Source organism: Haliotis rubra, unplaced genomic scaffold, assembly GCF_003918875.1.
Source record: "Haliotis rubra isolate DU_JTF1 unplaced genomic scaffold, ASM391887v1 Scf93, whole genome shotgun sequence".
NCBI lineage: Eukaryota > Metazoa > Mollusca > Gastropoda > Lepetellida > Haliotidae > Haliotis > Haliotis rubra.
Window position 1 is genome coordinate 1982311 of NW_025767668.1, and position 18227 is coordinate 2000537.

Below are 18227 nucleotides of genomic sequence, written 5' to 3' on the forward strand. Positions count from 1 at the left end.
GTAAATTATGATAACAAAATTCTCGTATATCATTGTGATATCATGAAATAGCCGCACATGTAATTCAAATGAGTTTGCAGGAAATGAATGTACTGTTTTATCTAAAAAACATTTTTTGTGGGGACACTAATTTTGAGCAACAGTACAGTAAATAACCGCAGCGTTTTGTCTCCTGTGTGTCATAAACAGATGCACGCTGATAAAAGAAATTGCATATTCAAACAGATATTAAGCGCATTGCCATGCTGGTGTCGAATACAGTAATGTATCCATTGGAATGTCTCTCGGGGAAGATTGTATGACCGCTTCGAAATTATTAGTTGGAAGTGCGCATGCCAAACCGGAAGTTTACGTATTTGCCTTGGTTTCGGAAATTCCTTGTTGCATCTCTTGTGGGCACATGTTTTACGCAACTTCTCTGCGTTAAGGAATATTGATTCGTTGTTCCATAATGGTGAGCGTAATATGTCATCCCGTCTGTGAAAAATGAGACATTTCTTCGTGTTTGATAACTTGTGCTTCCTTGATTGTATAAATCATGTCAGATCTTTAGCCTTATCGCTGTGACGGCTAGAGTAGATTATGTCAAATGTTTTCGGGATTTAGAAATCTAGTGCATTGTGTTACAAATATCTGCAGCTTAACAAAGGCAATATTTCTCAGTTACATGGTTTTCAATCTTATTGCGTGATTGGGTCAATGTAGGAAAGGTGATGCATGATAAGACTTTGTAGCAGAGATTGAGATGATATCCTTCATGTTTGTGGATCTTAGTACGTTGGAGTAATTCCATCCTCTCCAACAAAAACTTTCATTATCCTGTTTATCATTATTGGTGGCTTGGAACAGTTACTGATAACAGTTTTTGGTAATAATAAACATTTATAACATAAATTAATGACAGGAAATGCTGTTCTTGAAAGGCATTTAGATGTTGGACGAACATGAATACATGACACCTTTTATGGATAACAACTTCTTTTTATTCTTTATCATGACGTTTCAGAACCAATTTTTGGTCCTTCATGAGGTGATGGATGCAAGTATTAGCTCTGAAACATTGTCATAAAGATTTAGTTAACCATTGTTAAGTTATTTAAAAGAAGTTGTTAACCATAAAATATGTCATGTATTCAGACAGGAAATGTGTGTTGTTTAATGCTACACTCAGCAATATTCCATCTTTTTTCTGGCAATTTGTAATATAATTGAGTCAGGAATAGACAGTTCAGTGGCTGACACCATAATATTGCTTGACACAATTGGGATATGATCACATGCATCAACCAAAGTAGCATACATCACCACAGGATCTTGTCATTCAATGATTCACCACAATGATTGGATAAGAGTGGGTTGCAGAAGTCGATAGGAAATTGTAAAGTTGCATTTGATTAACTAATACGACTTTTTTTTAATAGTTATAAATGTTCAAAATGAATTGGGTCTCTTGTGTCCTGCAGTGGTATGGCCCTGAATTGTTTATTTTTACATTACAGTTATGACAAGGGCCCCAGGCAGAAGTTTATAAAGATCTCTTTTGCTTAGGTCAGGAACTGTTCAGAGACAAATGTTCAGTGGACATTGCAAAGAGTTTGTTAATTTCTGTGTGATATTCTTTATTCAGTCATTTGAACATGTTGAAGTCTTTACAAAATGTAGAAATATTTTTTTTGACAATTATTGAAAGTATGTCGATGTGGTTGCCAGTGATAGATTGATATATCCATGTATGAATCCTACATGTAGAAGTAATATTTTTTGTGACAATTTGTAAAAATGGTGTACTGATTTCATCAAATTATTTTGTATATTTCAACAATTGTCCCTGTACAAAACCCATCACTTTCACCTGTAAACACATGTTGAGTTAGTCTGTCTCACAGTCCCTGAACCACATTATTTCCCTTCCTTCCACTCAACCCTTTCTGCAAATGTTAAATCCCTAAATGAAGCTAGTCTAGATTTTCTCAGGTACAGGATTTCCCATATCTCTTGGGCTCATTTTCATTTTAAAAGGAATAAAATGTTTGTACCAAAATTCTATATATTCAGAGACTTATGCTGAGTATTTATGTCAACCTTGATTGTGATTCTTTCAGGCTGACAGAAGTCAAACTGTTGCCAGTGATTCTGGTTCTGACTGGGACGATGAAAGCACTCTGGATTTCACATCACCACGGCAACAGAAGAAAGTGCCCCTCCGATCCCCGTATCACACTGCCCAACAGGATGAAGAAGACAAGTCTGAGATGAGTGAAGCCAGACCCAAACCCAAGGAAAGGTCCGCGGGGAAGCAAGTGAATGGTAACATTATATATTCATTCCTTGATGTGTGGCCTCGTCATCTGAGGTGGCATGGTCACCTTCACATCCAGGACCAGCATCGCTTCTGCCTTTTTTTAACATCAAGCTGGGGCGGTGGGGTAGCCTAGTAGTTAAAGTGTTCGCTCGTCATGCCAAGGACCCGAGTTCGATTCCCCACATGGGTACAATGTGTGAAGCCCATTTCTGGTGTTACCCGCCATGATATTGGTGGGGCACCGTGGTGTAGTGGTTAGCATACTGGCCTCTCACGCCAAAGGCCCGGGTTCGAATCCCGATGGAGACATTAAAATTTGTGACCTGGGTCTCATACTGTGTTGTGTCCCTGGGCAAGGCACTTCGTCCACATTGCACTCAGTCCACCCAGCTGTTCAAAATGGGTACTTGAGAAGAGGTACGGACCTATTCGCGCTTAGTAGCGGCTTTGAAAGTACAATTCCATCAGGGTAATAATGTAACGCCAGAGAGCAGCATTGTGTTGGAGTCTAGGCACAAAAATTAGCATTATTATTATTATTGCTGGAATTTAGCTGAATCAGAGTAAACCATACTCACTCACTCACTAACATCCAGCTTACACATAAAGTTATATTATATTTCCTCTATCAGATGCCTGCGCCTGCCACTGCGTGATGCTGGGTCATGTGCCCATTTAAAAACATTCATGTTGGGCCTCTATTAGTATTAGATGATGGCTGTCTAATACTGTGATATGTTGGTTGTTGATAATGACCCCCTTCCTGTGAATATAGCATTTGTATGATCATAGTTACCAGTACTCAGTAAGAGTCTGTGGTATCACTGTAGAATTGGTATTTCATAATGATAAAGAGTTGTCACAGTGCCAGCATATATCAGACTAGATTTTGGACCCCTATATACATGCTGGCCTCTAGCAGGCACAGGTCAGTGAAATACAGGAAGTTATCTTATAAAGGAAATACAGTAACTGAATTACTTTTTAGTGGCATTGAACAAGCCTCACTTGTTATAAAATGTTTGGAGACATAAAATACAGAAATTCAGATATTTACCTATTTGTTTGAAGGGTTTAAGTGATAGTATTTGTGTGCATCCATCTCAGTCAGAGACATAAGGTGAGTGTGAAATGAATTACCGTCTCTTGAATGTGAGACGAGTTTCCTTTTGGTACTTAGTGAAGTGCTTGACCCTAATTAATTCAGTTACAATGAAACCAACATGATCAGGTGTGAATGTGAGAGTTTAGTTTTATGCCGCACTAAGCAATATTCCAGCTATATGGCGGCGGTCTGTAAATAATCGAGTCTGGACCAGACAATCCAGTGATGACAACATGAACATCGATCTACACAATTGGGATATGATGACATGTGTCAACCAAGTCAGCAAGCCTGACCATCCGATCCCGTTAGTCGCCTTTAAAGCGTCCCGTAACCCCCCCTAAGCATGATGGTTATTACCAGTTGTACATACACAGGTTTCTTGCTCATTGATTTCACAGTTTTGTATTTCTTCTAAAGTGATGACAAAGGATGACAATTATGTTCTGTAAGTTGTAAAGTTTACAGAGGTACAGATAAGCTGCGTATCTGCATAAATTACGCAAATATTTATGTGAAAACTCAATTCCTATTAAGTGTATTGCGTACACGTACGCTTCAATTTTTGTAAATACTCAATAAATTTGATCTTACATGCGTACACACAAAATAGATAAAATAACTAAGGTATATTGAGAGGTTCTGTTTCAGCACCTGGACTTGGCAACTTGCAGTTTTCTGATCGTTTGTCATATTACAGATCAAATATAAATAACAAACACGTAAACCAACATTTAAACTTTATTATATTTTTACAATTAATAGAAAAGGCAAAATACCCAATTGAGTTTGAGTGAGGTGGGTACAATGTATTTGGTTACTCAAAGGAAAATTAGGATACCCAATTGAGTACATTACTCAATGACCCAAAATGTTATCTGTAGCTCGGAGTTTATGATTCAATTCTATCTAACATTAGTATGATTCCTCGATCAGTCTTTTGTTGGACAAAATATAGAAAATCCTCCACCATCCAATGTTGTGGTGGAAAGACTGGATAGTGATTTAAGCTACAATTACTCTCTATGGAACATGTGATGCTAAGTTAGCGACATACACATCGTCTCCCTGTTTGATGTATATTGATGCTTGTGTGTATATTTTCAGATAATGGAGAGACAGGCCAACGGAATTCAAACATAATCCCCAAACAAAGAAAGTAGGTTGTATTTCAAATACATATTCTTTATCTGTCAGCACTTCACTGTTGTTGTCTAGTGGTAAAAGATTTGAATTTGCACCCTACTGAGGTGTCCCCCGCCGTGATGTTGCTGGAATATTGCTGAAAGCGGCGTAAAACCAAACTCAGTCAGTCAGTCAGTAGGCTACCCATCTTGTGGTAGAACTCTTTTAGGATTTTCAAGTTTTGATTATGAGTTAAAATGGTTAATGTAAGAAACATCCTTGTGATTATGAGGTGAACTTTAAAATAATGTAGTGCCAATAAAATTATGTTTTTTATTGGTTTATAATTGTTTATGGATGCACTGGCCCATATAATTAGTAAAGGTGAAACAAATTCCAATGGTTCATATTTTAAGTTTTAGGTTTTAACAGCTGGGCCTGATATTTACACTTTTGAAGTAGCCTCACTCTGATCCTTACAACCATCATGTTTTTACAACAAATATAATAATATTTTAATAGCCAGTTTGTAAATCAGCTAGTAACAGTAAAGTTTTCCAGATACAAAAAGCTGCTACCAGCAATTATAATTCACCACAAGGCCTAGGCTACTGTTTTCATTATTAGTCATGGTAATGTATAAAAGTTCTTGACTACCATGAATGCTTTGCATGTGATTTGTGTAGTGCTTGTGATATTTTTGTGATGAATATTAGTTCTGTGCCAGTATTTTGTACAATTTTTCACCTGTCTTTGTGTGGCAGTCCAGCCGACACCTCACCTCTGATCCAGTCTCACCACCCAGACAACCCGCCTTATGACTTCAAGGGGGCACTTGAAGGTAGATGTCACATGTTAGTTTCACATGTCAGTAACCTTGGTAACTGTCACAAACAACCCACCTTATGACTTCAAGGGGGCACTTGAAGGTAGATATCACACATCAGTTTCACATGTCAGTAACCATGGTTACTGTCACAAACAACCCACGTTATGACTTCAAGGGGGCACTTGAAGGTAGATATCACACGTCAGTTTCACATGTCAGTAACCATGGTAACTGTCACAAACAACCCACTTTATGACTTCAAGGGGTCACTTAAAGGTAGATATCACACGTCAGTTTCACATGTCAGTAACCATTGTAACTGTCACAAACAACCCACCTTTATGACTTCAAGGGGTCACTTGAGGGTAGATATCACACATCAGTTTCACATGTCAGTAACCATGGTTACTGTCACAAACAACCCACCTTATGACTTCAAGGGGTCACTTGAGGGTAGATATCACACATCAGTTTCACATGTCAGTAACCATGGTAACTGGTTTATTGCCGTACCATGAAGTTATTATTCACGGGGTGATCAAGGATGTTCCTCACAAAACTCCCATGTTTCCAAGGCCATCTATATTTTTGTGGGGGCGGTTGGGTAGCCTAATGGTTAAGGTGTCTGCTCATCATGCTGGAGACCTGGGTTCGATTCCCCACATGGGTACAATGTGTGAAGCCTATTTCTGGTGTCCCCTGCCGTGATATTGCTGCATTCTTGCTAAAAGCGGCGTAAAACCATACTCACTCACTCACTATATGAAAATATATTTCACTGATTGTATAGCATATTTTATGCAGTTATAAAATTTTGATCTCTAGGCCATAGGCTTTGAATTAATTTATGTGGAGATCAAGTAATTTTGCATGAGAAACAATTTTATATTAGATATAGATGAAGAACGATCTAACTGACATGGATATTTTATGTGTGTGCAAGTTCAAGAATATATATTTCCAAAGTGGTGGGAAAACTGGGATAAGGAAACATTTTCTTGCTTCACATGGGAATGTCAGGGTTGGCAGGTCATGGGAAATACAGGAAGAAATAAGGAAACTCTGAGACAGTGGTCAACAAACATGAGCTGACCACTTGTCCTTGTGTTGTACAGATGAGGGTAGACAGGAAGACATAGGTCAGCGGCCAGGTCGGGGCAGGAAGGGCAACACCTATGATGTCGCTCCAGCTCCACAACAGGTCAACCCAGCAGGGCAGGGAGGTCAGTGTCTTTGTTTAATGGTGTGGCGACACAACCGAAACTCACCTACTTGTGTGTGAGGGGATGCATGGTACCAACATCTCTTAACAGCCTCAGTTCGAGTTGAGAACTGTATTCTTTATGTGTATGTGTTTTGGACTGTCTGAATGTCTGTAAATCTAGGACATTCTGAACAATGCCAAATGCTTAAAATAATGGCATTTACAGATGCCTTGTGATCAGGTTAAAAGATATATTTATATATTTCCGAAATAACATATTATGCACACATTTTGCAAGCATAAATATTGTTCTGTTATTATTTGATTACTGAAATGGATGCTATGTCCTAACAGTTGAAATAACCCATTGCCGACGCCCGAGTCCAGTGTTTTTTTCTGTTGGGCAAGCAAGTTTGTATATCACACTGTACCGGTGTCCAGTTGATATTCCAATGTTAATTATGTTGTTTATTTAAAAAATCAACAAGAAAACGGCCGGTATAGTGGAAAAATTATCAGGGCAAGTGATTTTACATTTGCCACTGTACCGGAGTACACTAGCAATTTTAAAGTTATTTCCACCCCTGTATTCGTGTGCCATGGCACAATAAATATTGAAATGGCATGGAAGAATATGTTCACAGTCCCCTGGCAGTACACCTAAACTGATGCAAATAACATTCACCATGATACATTTAATGGAAAATGCAATTAATTTGACCAACTCAAATGATTCAAAACCTAATTTTGTACCCCATCAAACTATTTATCAGTGGCATGTTCAATCTCACAGTTTAGCATGGGCATGGCAATTTTTACACTCCATGAAACTTTTTATCAGTGGCACTTTCAATCTCTCTGTTTAACAAGGGCTTGGCCATTTTGAATGTTGGTGCAGATGACAGGAAATCTGGTTTCGGATGGCATAGTTTCTGGGTTGACAGAAGGTAATATCTGTCAAACCAAATCAGTGACACAGACATGTTTTTGTTAAATGAGCATCTTGCTGATGTTCTTTCCTCGTCTGTACATCCGGGACCAGCATGTTGATTTCGCCCTGGATCTAGTTGTTAAATGTAGCTATGGTCCAGGGCCCCGTTTCACAAAGCTCTTGTAGCGCTATGATGTTCTTTCCTCGTCTGTACATCCGGGACCAGCATGTTGATTTCGCCCTGGATCTAGTTGTTAAATGTAGCTATGGTCCAGGGCCCCGTTTCACAAAGCTCTCGTGGCGCTATGATGTTCTTTCCTCATCTATCCGGAAAGCATGTTGATTTCTCCCCAGTCAATGTTACAGTATAGGAGGGCCCCGTTTCACAAATGCTCAGCCAATGAGAAAAGTCAATGTTACAGATCTTGGGCTACGAGAAAAGTTACAAGCTTAGGCTTACGAGAGCTTTGTGAAACGGGGCCCAGAGAGAGAAGTAGAGCTGAGATTGTCCATTTTATGCAGGTGGCGTGGGATCGTGGGATGACTCTGACGCCGAAGAGAGGACGTTGCGAGACCTGAACGCCACATTGAAGAAGGAGAAGAAACGGGAGACAGAGGAGAGAAATCGGGGGAAGAAAGAGCAGAGAGATGGTGAGACACACAGCAGCATATATCCTGGTGAATCAATCATCATGTTACACAGAGGTTTCATCATGCTACAGGAAGTGAATATGTTACAGATAGATACAGTGTTATAGTGACATAGCATGATGTAACTAAAAGGTTTAGGGGTTTTATTTATCACTTTCTTTTCTCTTGGGTACAGATTGAAATGTTATTGGATATTGCAGTTGTATGTTACATTTTGTAGGACAGTATGAATATTTGAAGTGATACTCAGTAAATACATGTAGGATAGGCATACTGTACAATATAGTGTGACTATGTAAATACGCCGTGGCAGGATGACTAGAAGGTCACAAATTTCTTGTATTCATGTCGTGTAGGAGACATAATTTTCTGCATAACATAGATTTAGAAAATGTTTTAGTTTGGTAGTATTAAGGAGAGAAGTGGAGCATACTGTTTTTCGATGTAAATTAAATTCAAAACATCATTTTGTTTTTCTTTATGTCCCCCCAAAATGTGGTTCTCCTGTGCATTTAGTTTAGTATTAGTTCAGTTTACATGTCGTCAGGTTGTGACACAACATTTCTATATGTGTACATTCAAATAACAGATGAACAGGTGAGTAGGCTAATGGTTGTTTACAAAAGCGTTGGCTCGTCGCGTCGCTCGAATACATGGGCACAATGTGTGAAGCCCATTTCTGGGGTTGATGTTGCTGGAATATTGCTACAAAACCAAACTCAGTCAGTCAGTCAGTCAGTCAGTCAGTCAAATAACAGATGAGGGTATTACCACTTTCAATACTGCAGAACAAACATAGTGAAGAAGTAACAGTTGAATACTAGTATACATTAAAAAGTTCTGAAATGTTTCATAAGAAACAAATGTAACTCACAAGTTAAATAGAATTGTTGATTTTTTGTAGCGGACAGGTCCCAGGCCACAGATCTCCCCACCAGCAGGTCAGACAACATGAGAGGCAACCAAGCCTATAGCAGTGGCCGGAGTCAAGGGAGACAACTGGCACAGGTAGTTCTTGATATGGGTGTGTTTGATATTGGTACCGGTAGTCTTAATTATGTCCTTAATGCATTTAGTGCCTGATACTGGTAGTCTTAATTATATGTCCTTAATGCATTTAGTGCTTGATACTGGTAGTCTTAATTATATGTCCTTAATGCATTTAGTGTTTGATACTGGTAGTCTTAATTATGTCCTTAATGCATTTAGTGCCTGATACTGGTAGTCTTAATTATGTCCTTAATGCATTTAGTGCTTGATACTGGTAGTCTTGATTATGTCCGTAATGCATTTAGTGCTTGATACTGGTAGTCTTAATTATGTCCGTAATGCATTTAGTGCTTGATATTGGTAGTCTTAATTATGTCCTTAATGCATTCAGGGACCGTTCATATTTTATGGTGGGGGTGGGGTGGGATGGTGTGTGTGTGTGGATAATGATGATTTTCATGGAGAAGCATGTACAATGTGAATGGCCCCCCCTAAAATCTATGTACAAAGTAAGTGACCCCGCCCTGCATGTCATGTACAAAATCAATGACCCTTCCCTTCCCATAATTGTTAAGCATATTTTTTAAATATTTCTATGTACAAAATTGCTGACCCCCTAGTACATTAGTGCTGGTATTGGCATACAACCTGCGATACGATACATCATGATGATAACATTTTACTCGTGCCGATATATTGCCAAAGCATTGTTCACTGAAGCTGCGATACAATACGAATCCCGATATAAGGGTGGCGATATGATACGTATCACGATACTAAAATCCTTAATTTTAACACCAACTATAAAACACCTTAATATCAAAGCAAACCCCCCTTCCCTAAATCAGCATCACCCCCTAGCCATAAATTATGAACGGTCTCTTTAGTGCTTGATATTGGTAGTCTTAATTATGTCCTTAATGCATTTAGTGCTTGACACAGGTGGGAAGTTGTTAACACAGCATAAGAAAAGGAAGATTTTTGGATGTCTACTTCTTTATTGCCAATAACACGATGTTTCGGGGTGTATACTTGCTCCTTCATCAGGTGGATGGTAGGGAGTATGGAGGGAGATATATATACATACATGAGGCACTGCAAAGAAAACATGTATAACAGTCTTTAACAATGTTGAGGAAATAAATATGTAAAACAAACATGAGGCCAGTGATACACTTAAACAACATTGTAATAGATGTGGTGGGATATAATACAAACACGATTCTTTATCCACAATAAAGAAGTTGACACCCAAAAATATTGCTCTTCTTATGCATTCCACTTCTAAATGCCCTTCAAAGATTTAGTCATTAAGGGAGGTTTGATGTGACAAAATGTGCCATTTCAGGTTTGATTACCAGGCTTCTTTATCAGATGTAATGATTAAGTTTCATTATTAAGTTTCATTTTAAGGTTTCATCATCAGATTTCTTTGTGAAATTTCATTATCAAGTCCCCATTATCTGGCTTCATTGATAGGTGACATTATTGGGGCGTTGTATTTTTGTACTTAAGCAATAGTGATATGCCGTAACTGAACTTAAATGCAAGAATATTTTCAGGTAGGATTCATAGGTAGATCCAGAGGGGGGATGCAAGGGTGTGCACCCCATCCCCACCCCTTGTCCTGAAAGTCTGAAAGTTTATTAAATGATTGAAACTCCCGTGAAAACGGGTGAAGTTGAACTGTGAAAAAACAAACAACAACCCACCCCCCACACACACCGCCCCCTGGGAATTTCTTTTACTTTTAGAATTATGTGACTTAATCATTTTCAGTGGCTTCCAAAAATCCTGACTCCAGAAACAGGAAACACTCATTTTGAAATGTCGCCTATCTTCCAGCAATATGACCAGCCTTATGAGCAAGATGTTCCCTATGAAGACGTGACACGACGAGAAGTCATGTCACCATACAGCGCTCGTGACGTCCTGGTGAACATGCCAGGCGACAAACATCTGGATAACCCTGACCTTCTTCCTGTGGTCTTCCATGACGAGGAGGGAGCAAGGTCAGCTTCCTCTCAATTAATTTACAGTATTACCGTTGTAACAAACTTAAAGGGACCTCTGATATTAGTTGGTTTAATTGCATAGAATTATTTACAGACTGCCACCATATAACTGGAATATTAGCTGAGTGCAACGTTAAAAGACAAACAGTCAATCGTTAGATGTATTTTGGCTAAAATATACAGCAACTGGCTACGACAAAAGATACATTGATATAGTCGTCAGTTCATTATACCATAATTTACTGTATTTGTTATCAGTAAAATATTATGAATGCACTCAGTGAGGATTCTAAATTGGTCCCGAGCAACCTTTCAGAGGAGACCATATGGATCATTGCTCATGCTTGGTGTATGGATATTTTGGATGTGAACGAATGGATCGTTGGTCACAATATCAACCACAGAGTTTTCTGGTCCAGATTTGATTAATTTGCTGGTCATCATCTTTCAGCTGTAATATTGCTGAGTGTGTTGGCATACAACGATCATCAAACACATTGTAATTTTTTAATGTTTTAGTGTGACATGTTGTGTTGACAGATGTTGTAGTGTGACATGTGTTGTAGGATGTTGTAGTGTGACATGCATTGTAGGATGTTGTAGTATGGGTTGTGTTGTAGGATGTTGTAGTATGGGTTGTTGTGTTGTAGGATGTTGTAGTGTGACATGTTGTGTTGTAGGATGTTGTAGTATGGGTTGTTGTGTTGTAGGATGTTGTAGTGTGACATGTTGTGTTGTAGGATGTTGTAGTATGGGTTGTTGTGTTGCAGGATGTTGTAGTGTGACATGTTGTGTTGACAGATGTAGTATGGGTTGTGTTGTAGGAAGTTGTAGTGTGACATGTTGTGTTGACAGATGTTTTAGTATGGGTTGTTGTGTTGTGGGATGTTGTAGTGTGACGTGTTGTGTTGTAGGATGTTGTAGTATGGGGTTGTTGTGTTGTATGATGTTGTAGTGTGACATGTTTGTGTTGTAGGATGTTGTAGTATAGGTTGTTGTGTTGCAGGATGTTGTAGTGTGACATGTTGTGTTGACAGATGTAGTATGGGTTGTGTTGTAGGAAGTTGTAGTGTGACATGTTGTGTTGACAGATGTTGTAGTATGGGTTGTTGTGTTGCAGGATGTTGTAGTGTGACATGTGTTGACAGATGTAGTATGGGTTGTGTTGTAGGAAGTTGTAGTGTGACATGTTGTGTTGACAGATGTTTTAGTATGGGTTGTTGTGTTGTGGGATGTTGTAGTGTGACGTGTTGTGTTGTAGGATGTTGTAGTATGGGTTGTTGTGTTGTAGGATGTTGTAGTGTGACATGTTGTGTTGACAGATGTTTTAGTATGGGTTGTTGTGTTGTAGGATGTTGTAGTTTGACATGTTGTGTTGACAGATATTGTAGTATGGGTTGTGTTGTAGGATGTTGTAGTGTGATGTGTTGTATGATGTTGTAGTGTGACATGTTGTGTTGTAGGATGTTGTAGTATGGGTTGTTGTGTTGTAGGATGTTGTAGTGTGACATGTTGTGTTGTAGGATGTTGTAGTATGGGTTGTTGTGTTGTAGGATGTTGTAGTGTGACATGTGTTGTAGGATGTTGTAGTATGGGTTGTTGTGTTGCAGGATGTTGTAGTGTGACATGTTGTGTTGACAGATGTAGTATGGGTTGTGTTGTAGGAAGTTGTAGTGTGACATGTTGTGTTGACAGATGTTGTAGTATGGGTTGTTGTGTTGCAGGATGTTGTAGTGTGACATGTTGTGTTGACAGATGTAGTATGGGTTGTGTTGTAGGAAGTTGTAGTGTGACATGTTGTGTTGACAGATGTTTTAGTATGGGTTGTTGTGTTGTGGGATGTTGTAGTGTGGCGTGTTGTGTTGTAGGATGTTGTAGTATGGGTTGTTGTGTTGTAGGAAGTTGTAGTGTGACATGTTGTGTTGACAGATGTTTTAGTATGGGTTGTTGTGTTGTAGGATGTTGTAGTTTGACATGTTGTGTTGACAGATATTGTAGTATGGGTTGTGTTGTAGGATGTTGTAGTGTGATGTGTTGTATGATGTTGTAGTGTGACATGTTGTGTTGTAGGATGTTGTAGTATGGGTTGTTGTGTTGTAGGATGTTGTAGTGTGACATGTTGGGTTGTAGGATGTTGTAGTATGGGTTGTTGTGTTGTAGGATGTTGTAGTATGGCTTGTGTTGTAGGATGTTGTAGTGTGACATGTGTTGACAGATATTGTAGTATGGGTTGTTGTGTTGTAGGATGTTATACCACTTCCACCCGTGCAACATGAAGATGTACGAAGTGCCTGACACCGAGGATGCAGCCATCATGCCTGGTGTGGCTGACAAGTAAGTACATAAACATGACATGAATAAGTGCTTGTGCTACCAGGACCATGGGGTTCGATTCCCCACAAGGGTACAATGTGTGGAGCCCATATCTGGTGTCCCCTGCTGCGATATTGCTGGAATATTGCTAAAAGTGGCGTAAAACTAAATTCACTCACTCACTCGCTTGTGCTACCTCTGAAACCGACTATAGTTTGTTTTCAGTGAAAACGTACCAACGAATTTCACTTTAAGCAAAAAAGTAAATCAAATAAAGTGAACTTCAGATTGCGAATCGTCATAATTTTACCTTGCCAGTTGAAAGTATATATCTCAAAATTTTATTCAACTTAGGATAAAAGTTGTTTAACAAACGATCATAGTTTCAAATCACTATTATTGGTTTGTATTACAAGGGGGTAAGCGCAGTAGTTGGAACAGTAAAACAAATGCATAATGTGCGGTACGTGATGAGCGTTAACTTAGACCAACCCTGCTTTTTCTCAGTGTTTCATTTAATGTGTAAACCCCCTTGTAATACAAACCAATCATAGCGATTTGATTAAACTATGATCATTTGTTCAACAACTTTTATCCCAAGTTGAATAAAATTCTGAGATTTAAATGTTCAGTTGACAAGGTAAAATTATGAGGATTCGCAATCGCAATCGGTACGTTTTCACTGCAAACAGACTATAGATGCAATGCTTCTCACTTGTACTAAGACAAGAGCAGCTTAGGCAGCCCTAACCAATTGCCACTAGGAAGAAAATTGGTTTTGTCTAGATTTGATCATCAGGACACTTTTCAGAAACCATGTGGTCTTTGGACATCACAGGGATGTTTTATCATGTGTATCTTGTTGATAACCCTGGTGTTATATTTTGACACATTAACTAATCATGTCAAGGTCAAGCTTAAGGTCATATTCTGGTCATACTACAAAAGGATATTCTGAGGTTGATGAAATTGTTACATGTTCCTAACAAAGCAGAGATCCTGAAAGGTCATGAGTAATCGTCATGAAAGTTCAAGGTCACAGTAAAGGTCACTTTTAAAGTATGTTGGCCAAAACCTTTTGTGATGACATTACGTAGTGGTTATGTCTGAATTACCATGTTTGACTAGTTATGACCATCTCATGGTGATCGTAGCAGGTCATTGTGACCCACATATTATTTTTCATTACCACAATGAATTCCACCCTGGGATGTTTATGTTTTATGTGGTTGAAATGAGTCAAAGTGCTCATGTTAGAGGTGTTCATTGCTTATTCTCTGATATTTTGAACATGGGTAAGCAGCAGTGATTTCTTAAGAAATGTTCCTTCTGTTCTTGATCATGCAGATGTGTGAAGCATGCAAGTGAAAGAATGTTCTCAGTGAACTGAATTATAACTTTTCAGTATTAAAGTTGACATTTCCAGTGGACCAAAAGGGCTCTCATAATATGTCATCCTTTCAGTTGCAAGTCGGGGCAGTGGGGTAGCCTAGTGGTTAAAGCATTCGCTCATCATGCTGAAGACCCGGGTTCGATTCCCCACATGGGTACAGTGTGTGAAGCCCATTTCTGGTGTTCCCCGCTGTGACATTGCTGGAATATTGCTAAAAGCGACGTAAACTCACTCACTCACTCAGTTGCAAGTCTTAGGTGACATGACTGAAAAGACTTGTACATGATGTTACCTGATCTGTTAACCATTCTAAACAACATGTCTGTTAGCCATATTTTGTATCTTATGCAACAAGAAAACCAACAATTGTCTGGTGAATGTAAACAATTCCTTGGAAAATATATGACAACATCCTGCACAAGCATCCCGATCAGTGACCAAGGGACATAACTCATGCTGACCTCTGCACCAAAGTCCAGACTTTAGATTTAAAGTCCAGACAAAACCATTATATCCAGACTCCATAATGCTAAATGTGTTAGTAAGAGTTATCCCATTAATAATGGCAATGGTTTTGTGTATTCCAGAGCAGAGAGACTTGCATGACACCTGTTATCCCATTATTCATAAAAGTTCATCAAATTGACTGATTCGCAATGTGTAAAGGCAGCATTGACTTTACACTGTACTTGTCTCAAACAAATGGCAATGGTTTGTGTATTCAGGGCAGAGAGAGTTGTATGAAGCCTGATATTGCATTAATAATGCCAATGGTTTTATTATTATTATTCAGAGCAGAAGAGAGGTTGTCACGCCTTATATCCATAATCAGTGGCAGTGGTTTTTGTGTATTCCAGAGAAGACAGAGTTGTATAAGAAGCCTGATATCCATAATCAGTGGCAATGGTTTCAATGTATTCAGAGCAAAGTGAGGAGTTGTCTGACGGCCTGATATCCCATAATCAGTGGCAATGGTTTTGTGTATTCAGAGCAGAGAGTGAGTTGTACGACGCCTGATATCCATTAATAATGGCAATGGTTTTGTGTATTCCAGAGCAGAGAGAGTTGTCCTGACGCCTGATATCCCATTAATAATGGCAATGGTTTTGTGTATTCCAGAGCAGAGAGTTGTATACAGCCTGATATCCCATAATCAGTGGCAATGGTTTTGTGTATTCAGAGCAGAGAGTTGTCTGACGCCTGATATCCCATTAATAATGGCAATGGTTTTGTGTATTCCAGAGCAGAGAGAGTTGTCACGGTAGCCTGATATCCCATTAATAATGGCAATGGTTTTGTGTATTCCAGAGCAGAGAGAGTTGTAATACGGCCTGATATCCCATAATCAGTGGCAATGGTTTTGTGTATTCAGAGCAGAGAGAGTTGTCTGACGCCTGATATCCCATTAATAATGGCAATGGTTTTGTGTATTCAGAGCAAAGTGAGTTATGCGGCCTGATATCCCATAATCAGTGGCAATGGTTTTGTGTATTCAGAGAGAGAGAGTTGTACGACGCCTGATATCCCATTAATAATGGCAATGGTTTTGTGTATTCAGAGCAGTTAATGCGGCCTGATATCCCATTAATAATGGCAATGGTTTTGTGTATTCCAGAGCGAAGAGTTGTTATGACGGCCTGATATCCCATTAATAATGGCAATGGTTTTGTGTATTCCAGAGCAGAGAGTTGTCGACGCCTGATATCCCATAATCAGTGGCAATGGTTTTGTGTATTCCAGAGCAGAGAGAGTTGTCACGCCTGATATCCCATTAATAATGGCAATGGTTTGTGTATTCCAGAGCGAGTTGTACGGCGCCTGATATCCCATTAATAATGGCAATGGTTTTGTGTATTCCAGAGCAGAGAGAGTTGTAACACGCCTGTGGCAGGAAGTATTTGGAGGATTACGACTTGTCACTGGAATATTCATCATTTTCATCATTAGAAGCTGAAATTTGTCTTCCACCATGTGGTTCAGCCAATCATCATTGGTCTACTGACTGGTGTTAGGGACTCCCTACTGAAGCCACTTTTCTCTCTCACCTTCAGCCTCATCCTCCAACCAATCGTTGTTTCTTCTGGAACATCTTGACGGGTGTCGCCACCTGTCACAACCTGTGATCGACATTCTTCATGGAGTGCTAACACCAATTGCAATGGTTTTACGCTCATTCCGTCTTTTGGCGTCGCGTATCAAAATTCATTGAATCGACCCATTCGTAATGTGTAAAGGCAGCATTGACTTTACATTGTATTTGTCTCAAACAGAATGTACCGAATGCATTTTAATCTGTGTTTTTTTGTATAGCAATACATCAAAAGAAATACTGACATGCAAGTATTAGGTACTTAATTTATTCACGATGAACGATTTTATGTTCAAATGACATTTTTGTTTTCAAATGTTTTCAGTGAGCTTCATAATTATTTGTTTGTTATATTTGTTCAAATCCACTCTTAAATGTGGTCCGGCAATGCAATTTTATATTAAAATATGTCTGTGCATTAGTATCAGTGTCGAGTACAATGGTTCTACTTTTAATAGATGCTACTCTCCCAAACAGGTGACACAATCATTAAATGGGGAACTAGACATTGTGAAATTAGCTGTCCTAGCTAATCAGCTGATTTTTGTCGTTTTTGTTTTATTTGTTTTAATCATTTTTTAACACAAATGGCTTATTTATAACTGATATTACTTACATTATATAGATCTTCATCTTGTTTGTCAAATAGCTACAGCAACGATAATATCCTGAAACAGCTGATTTGTTTCTCAGCGTAATATGTTTGTTTGTTTTATGTTTGTTTCAAGCTGTGATAAAGGCGTTTGTTATTTTAGGAAATAATGAGATTGTACTGTTACCTGATGCATATATTTTTGACTGACATATTGACACATCACAAATTGATGTCTGACAATGCAGCCCATTTTACTGAAGCATGTTTATGCTGCTTCAAAGTCGTGTTACAAAGTTTGGCAATAACCTGACGGATCACTGCAGGATCTAGATTACCTTACAAACTATCGCAATCACGAGGGGGTGGGAGCCTAGTGGTTAATCGTCCACTTGTCACACCGAAGACTTAAGTTTGAGTCCCTGCATGAGTACAATGAAGACATCTTCTGGTGATTCTCAAGGAAAATTGGGTAAAATTCATCAGTTTGTTCACAACTGGGATTTATTAGTTATTTTTTTAAATTCAGAGATATTCTATTTTTGCATTCACATTCACTAAAATAAAGAAAAACAAAGTATTCTTGTTGGGTTATGACTGATGCAATGTTAAATTGATGCAAGTGTCTTCTCTGTTGGTCATGTTGGCAATGATATACTTGTCATCTGTGCAAAATTCAAACATTTTG

At 38.8% G+C, this 18227-nt stretch overlaps 1 protein-coding gene across 2 annotated transcripts in view; it reads left to right on the forward strand.

The window, feature by feature from the left end:
- The first annotated feature begins 347 nt into the window (after window positions 1–347).
- The window catches only part of LOC124264545, a 35542-nt gene continuing 17662 nt past the window's right edge, over window positions 348–18227 (forward strand). The window contains exons 1-9 of one of the 2 annotated variants that reach the window (XM_046699290.1): window positions 348–454; window positions 2103–2307; window positions 4515–4566; window positions 5297–5373; window positions 6477–6584; window positions 8019–8147; window positions 9052–9155; window positions 10983–11149; window positions 13397–13486. In XM_046699290.1, coding sequence (XP_046555246.1) covers window positions 452–454; window positions 2103–2307; window positions 4515–4566; window positions 5297–5373; window positions 6477–6584; window positions 8019–8147; window positions 9052–9155; window positions 10983–11149; window positions 13397–13486 — 935 coding nt within the window. In that variant the 5' untranslated portion in view covers window positions 348–451. The other variant, XM_046699292.1, reaches the window with a different exon arrangement.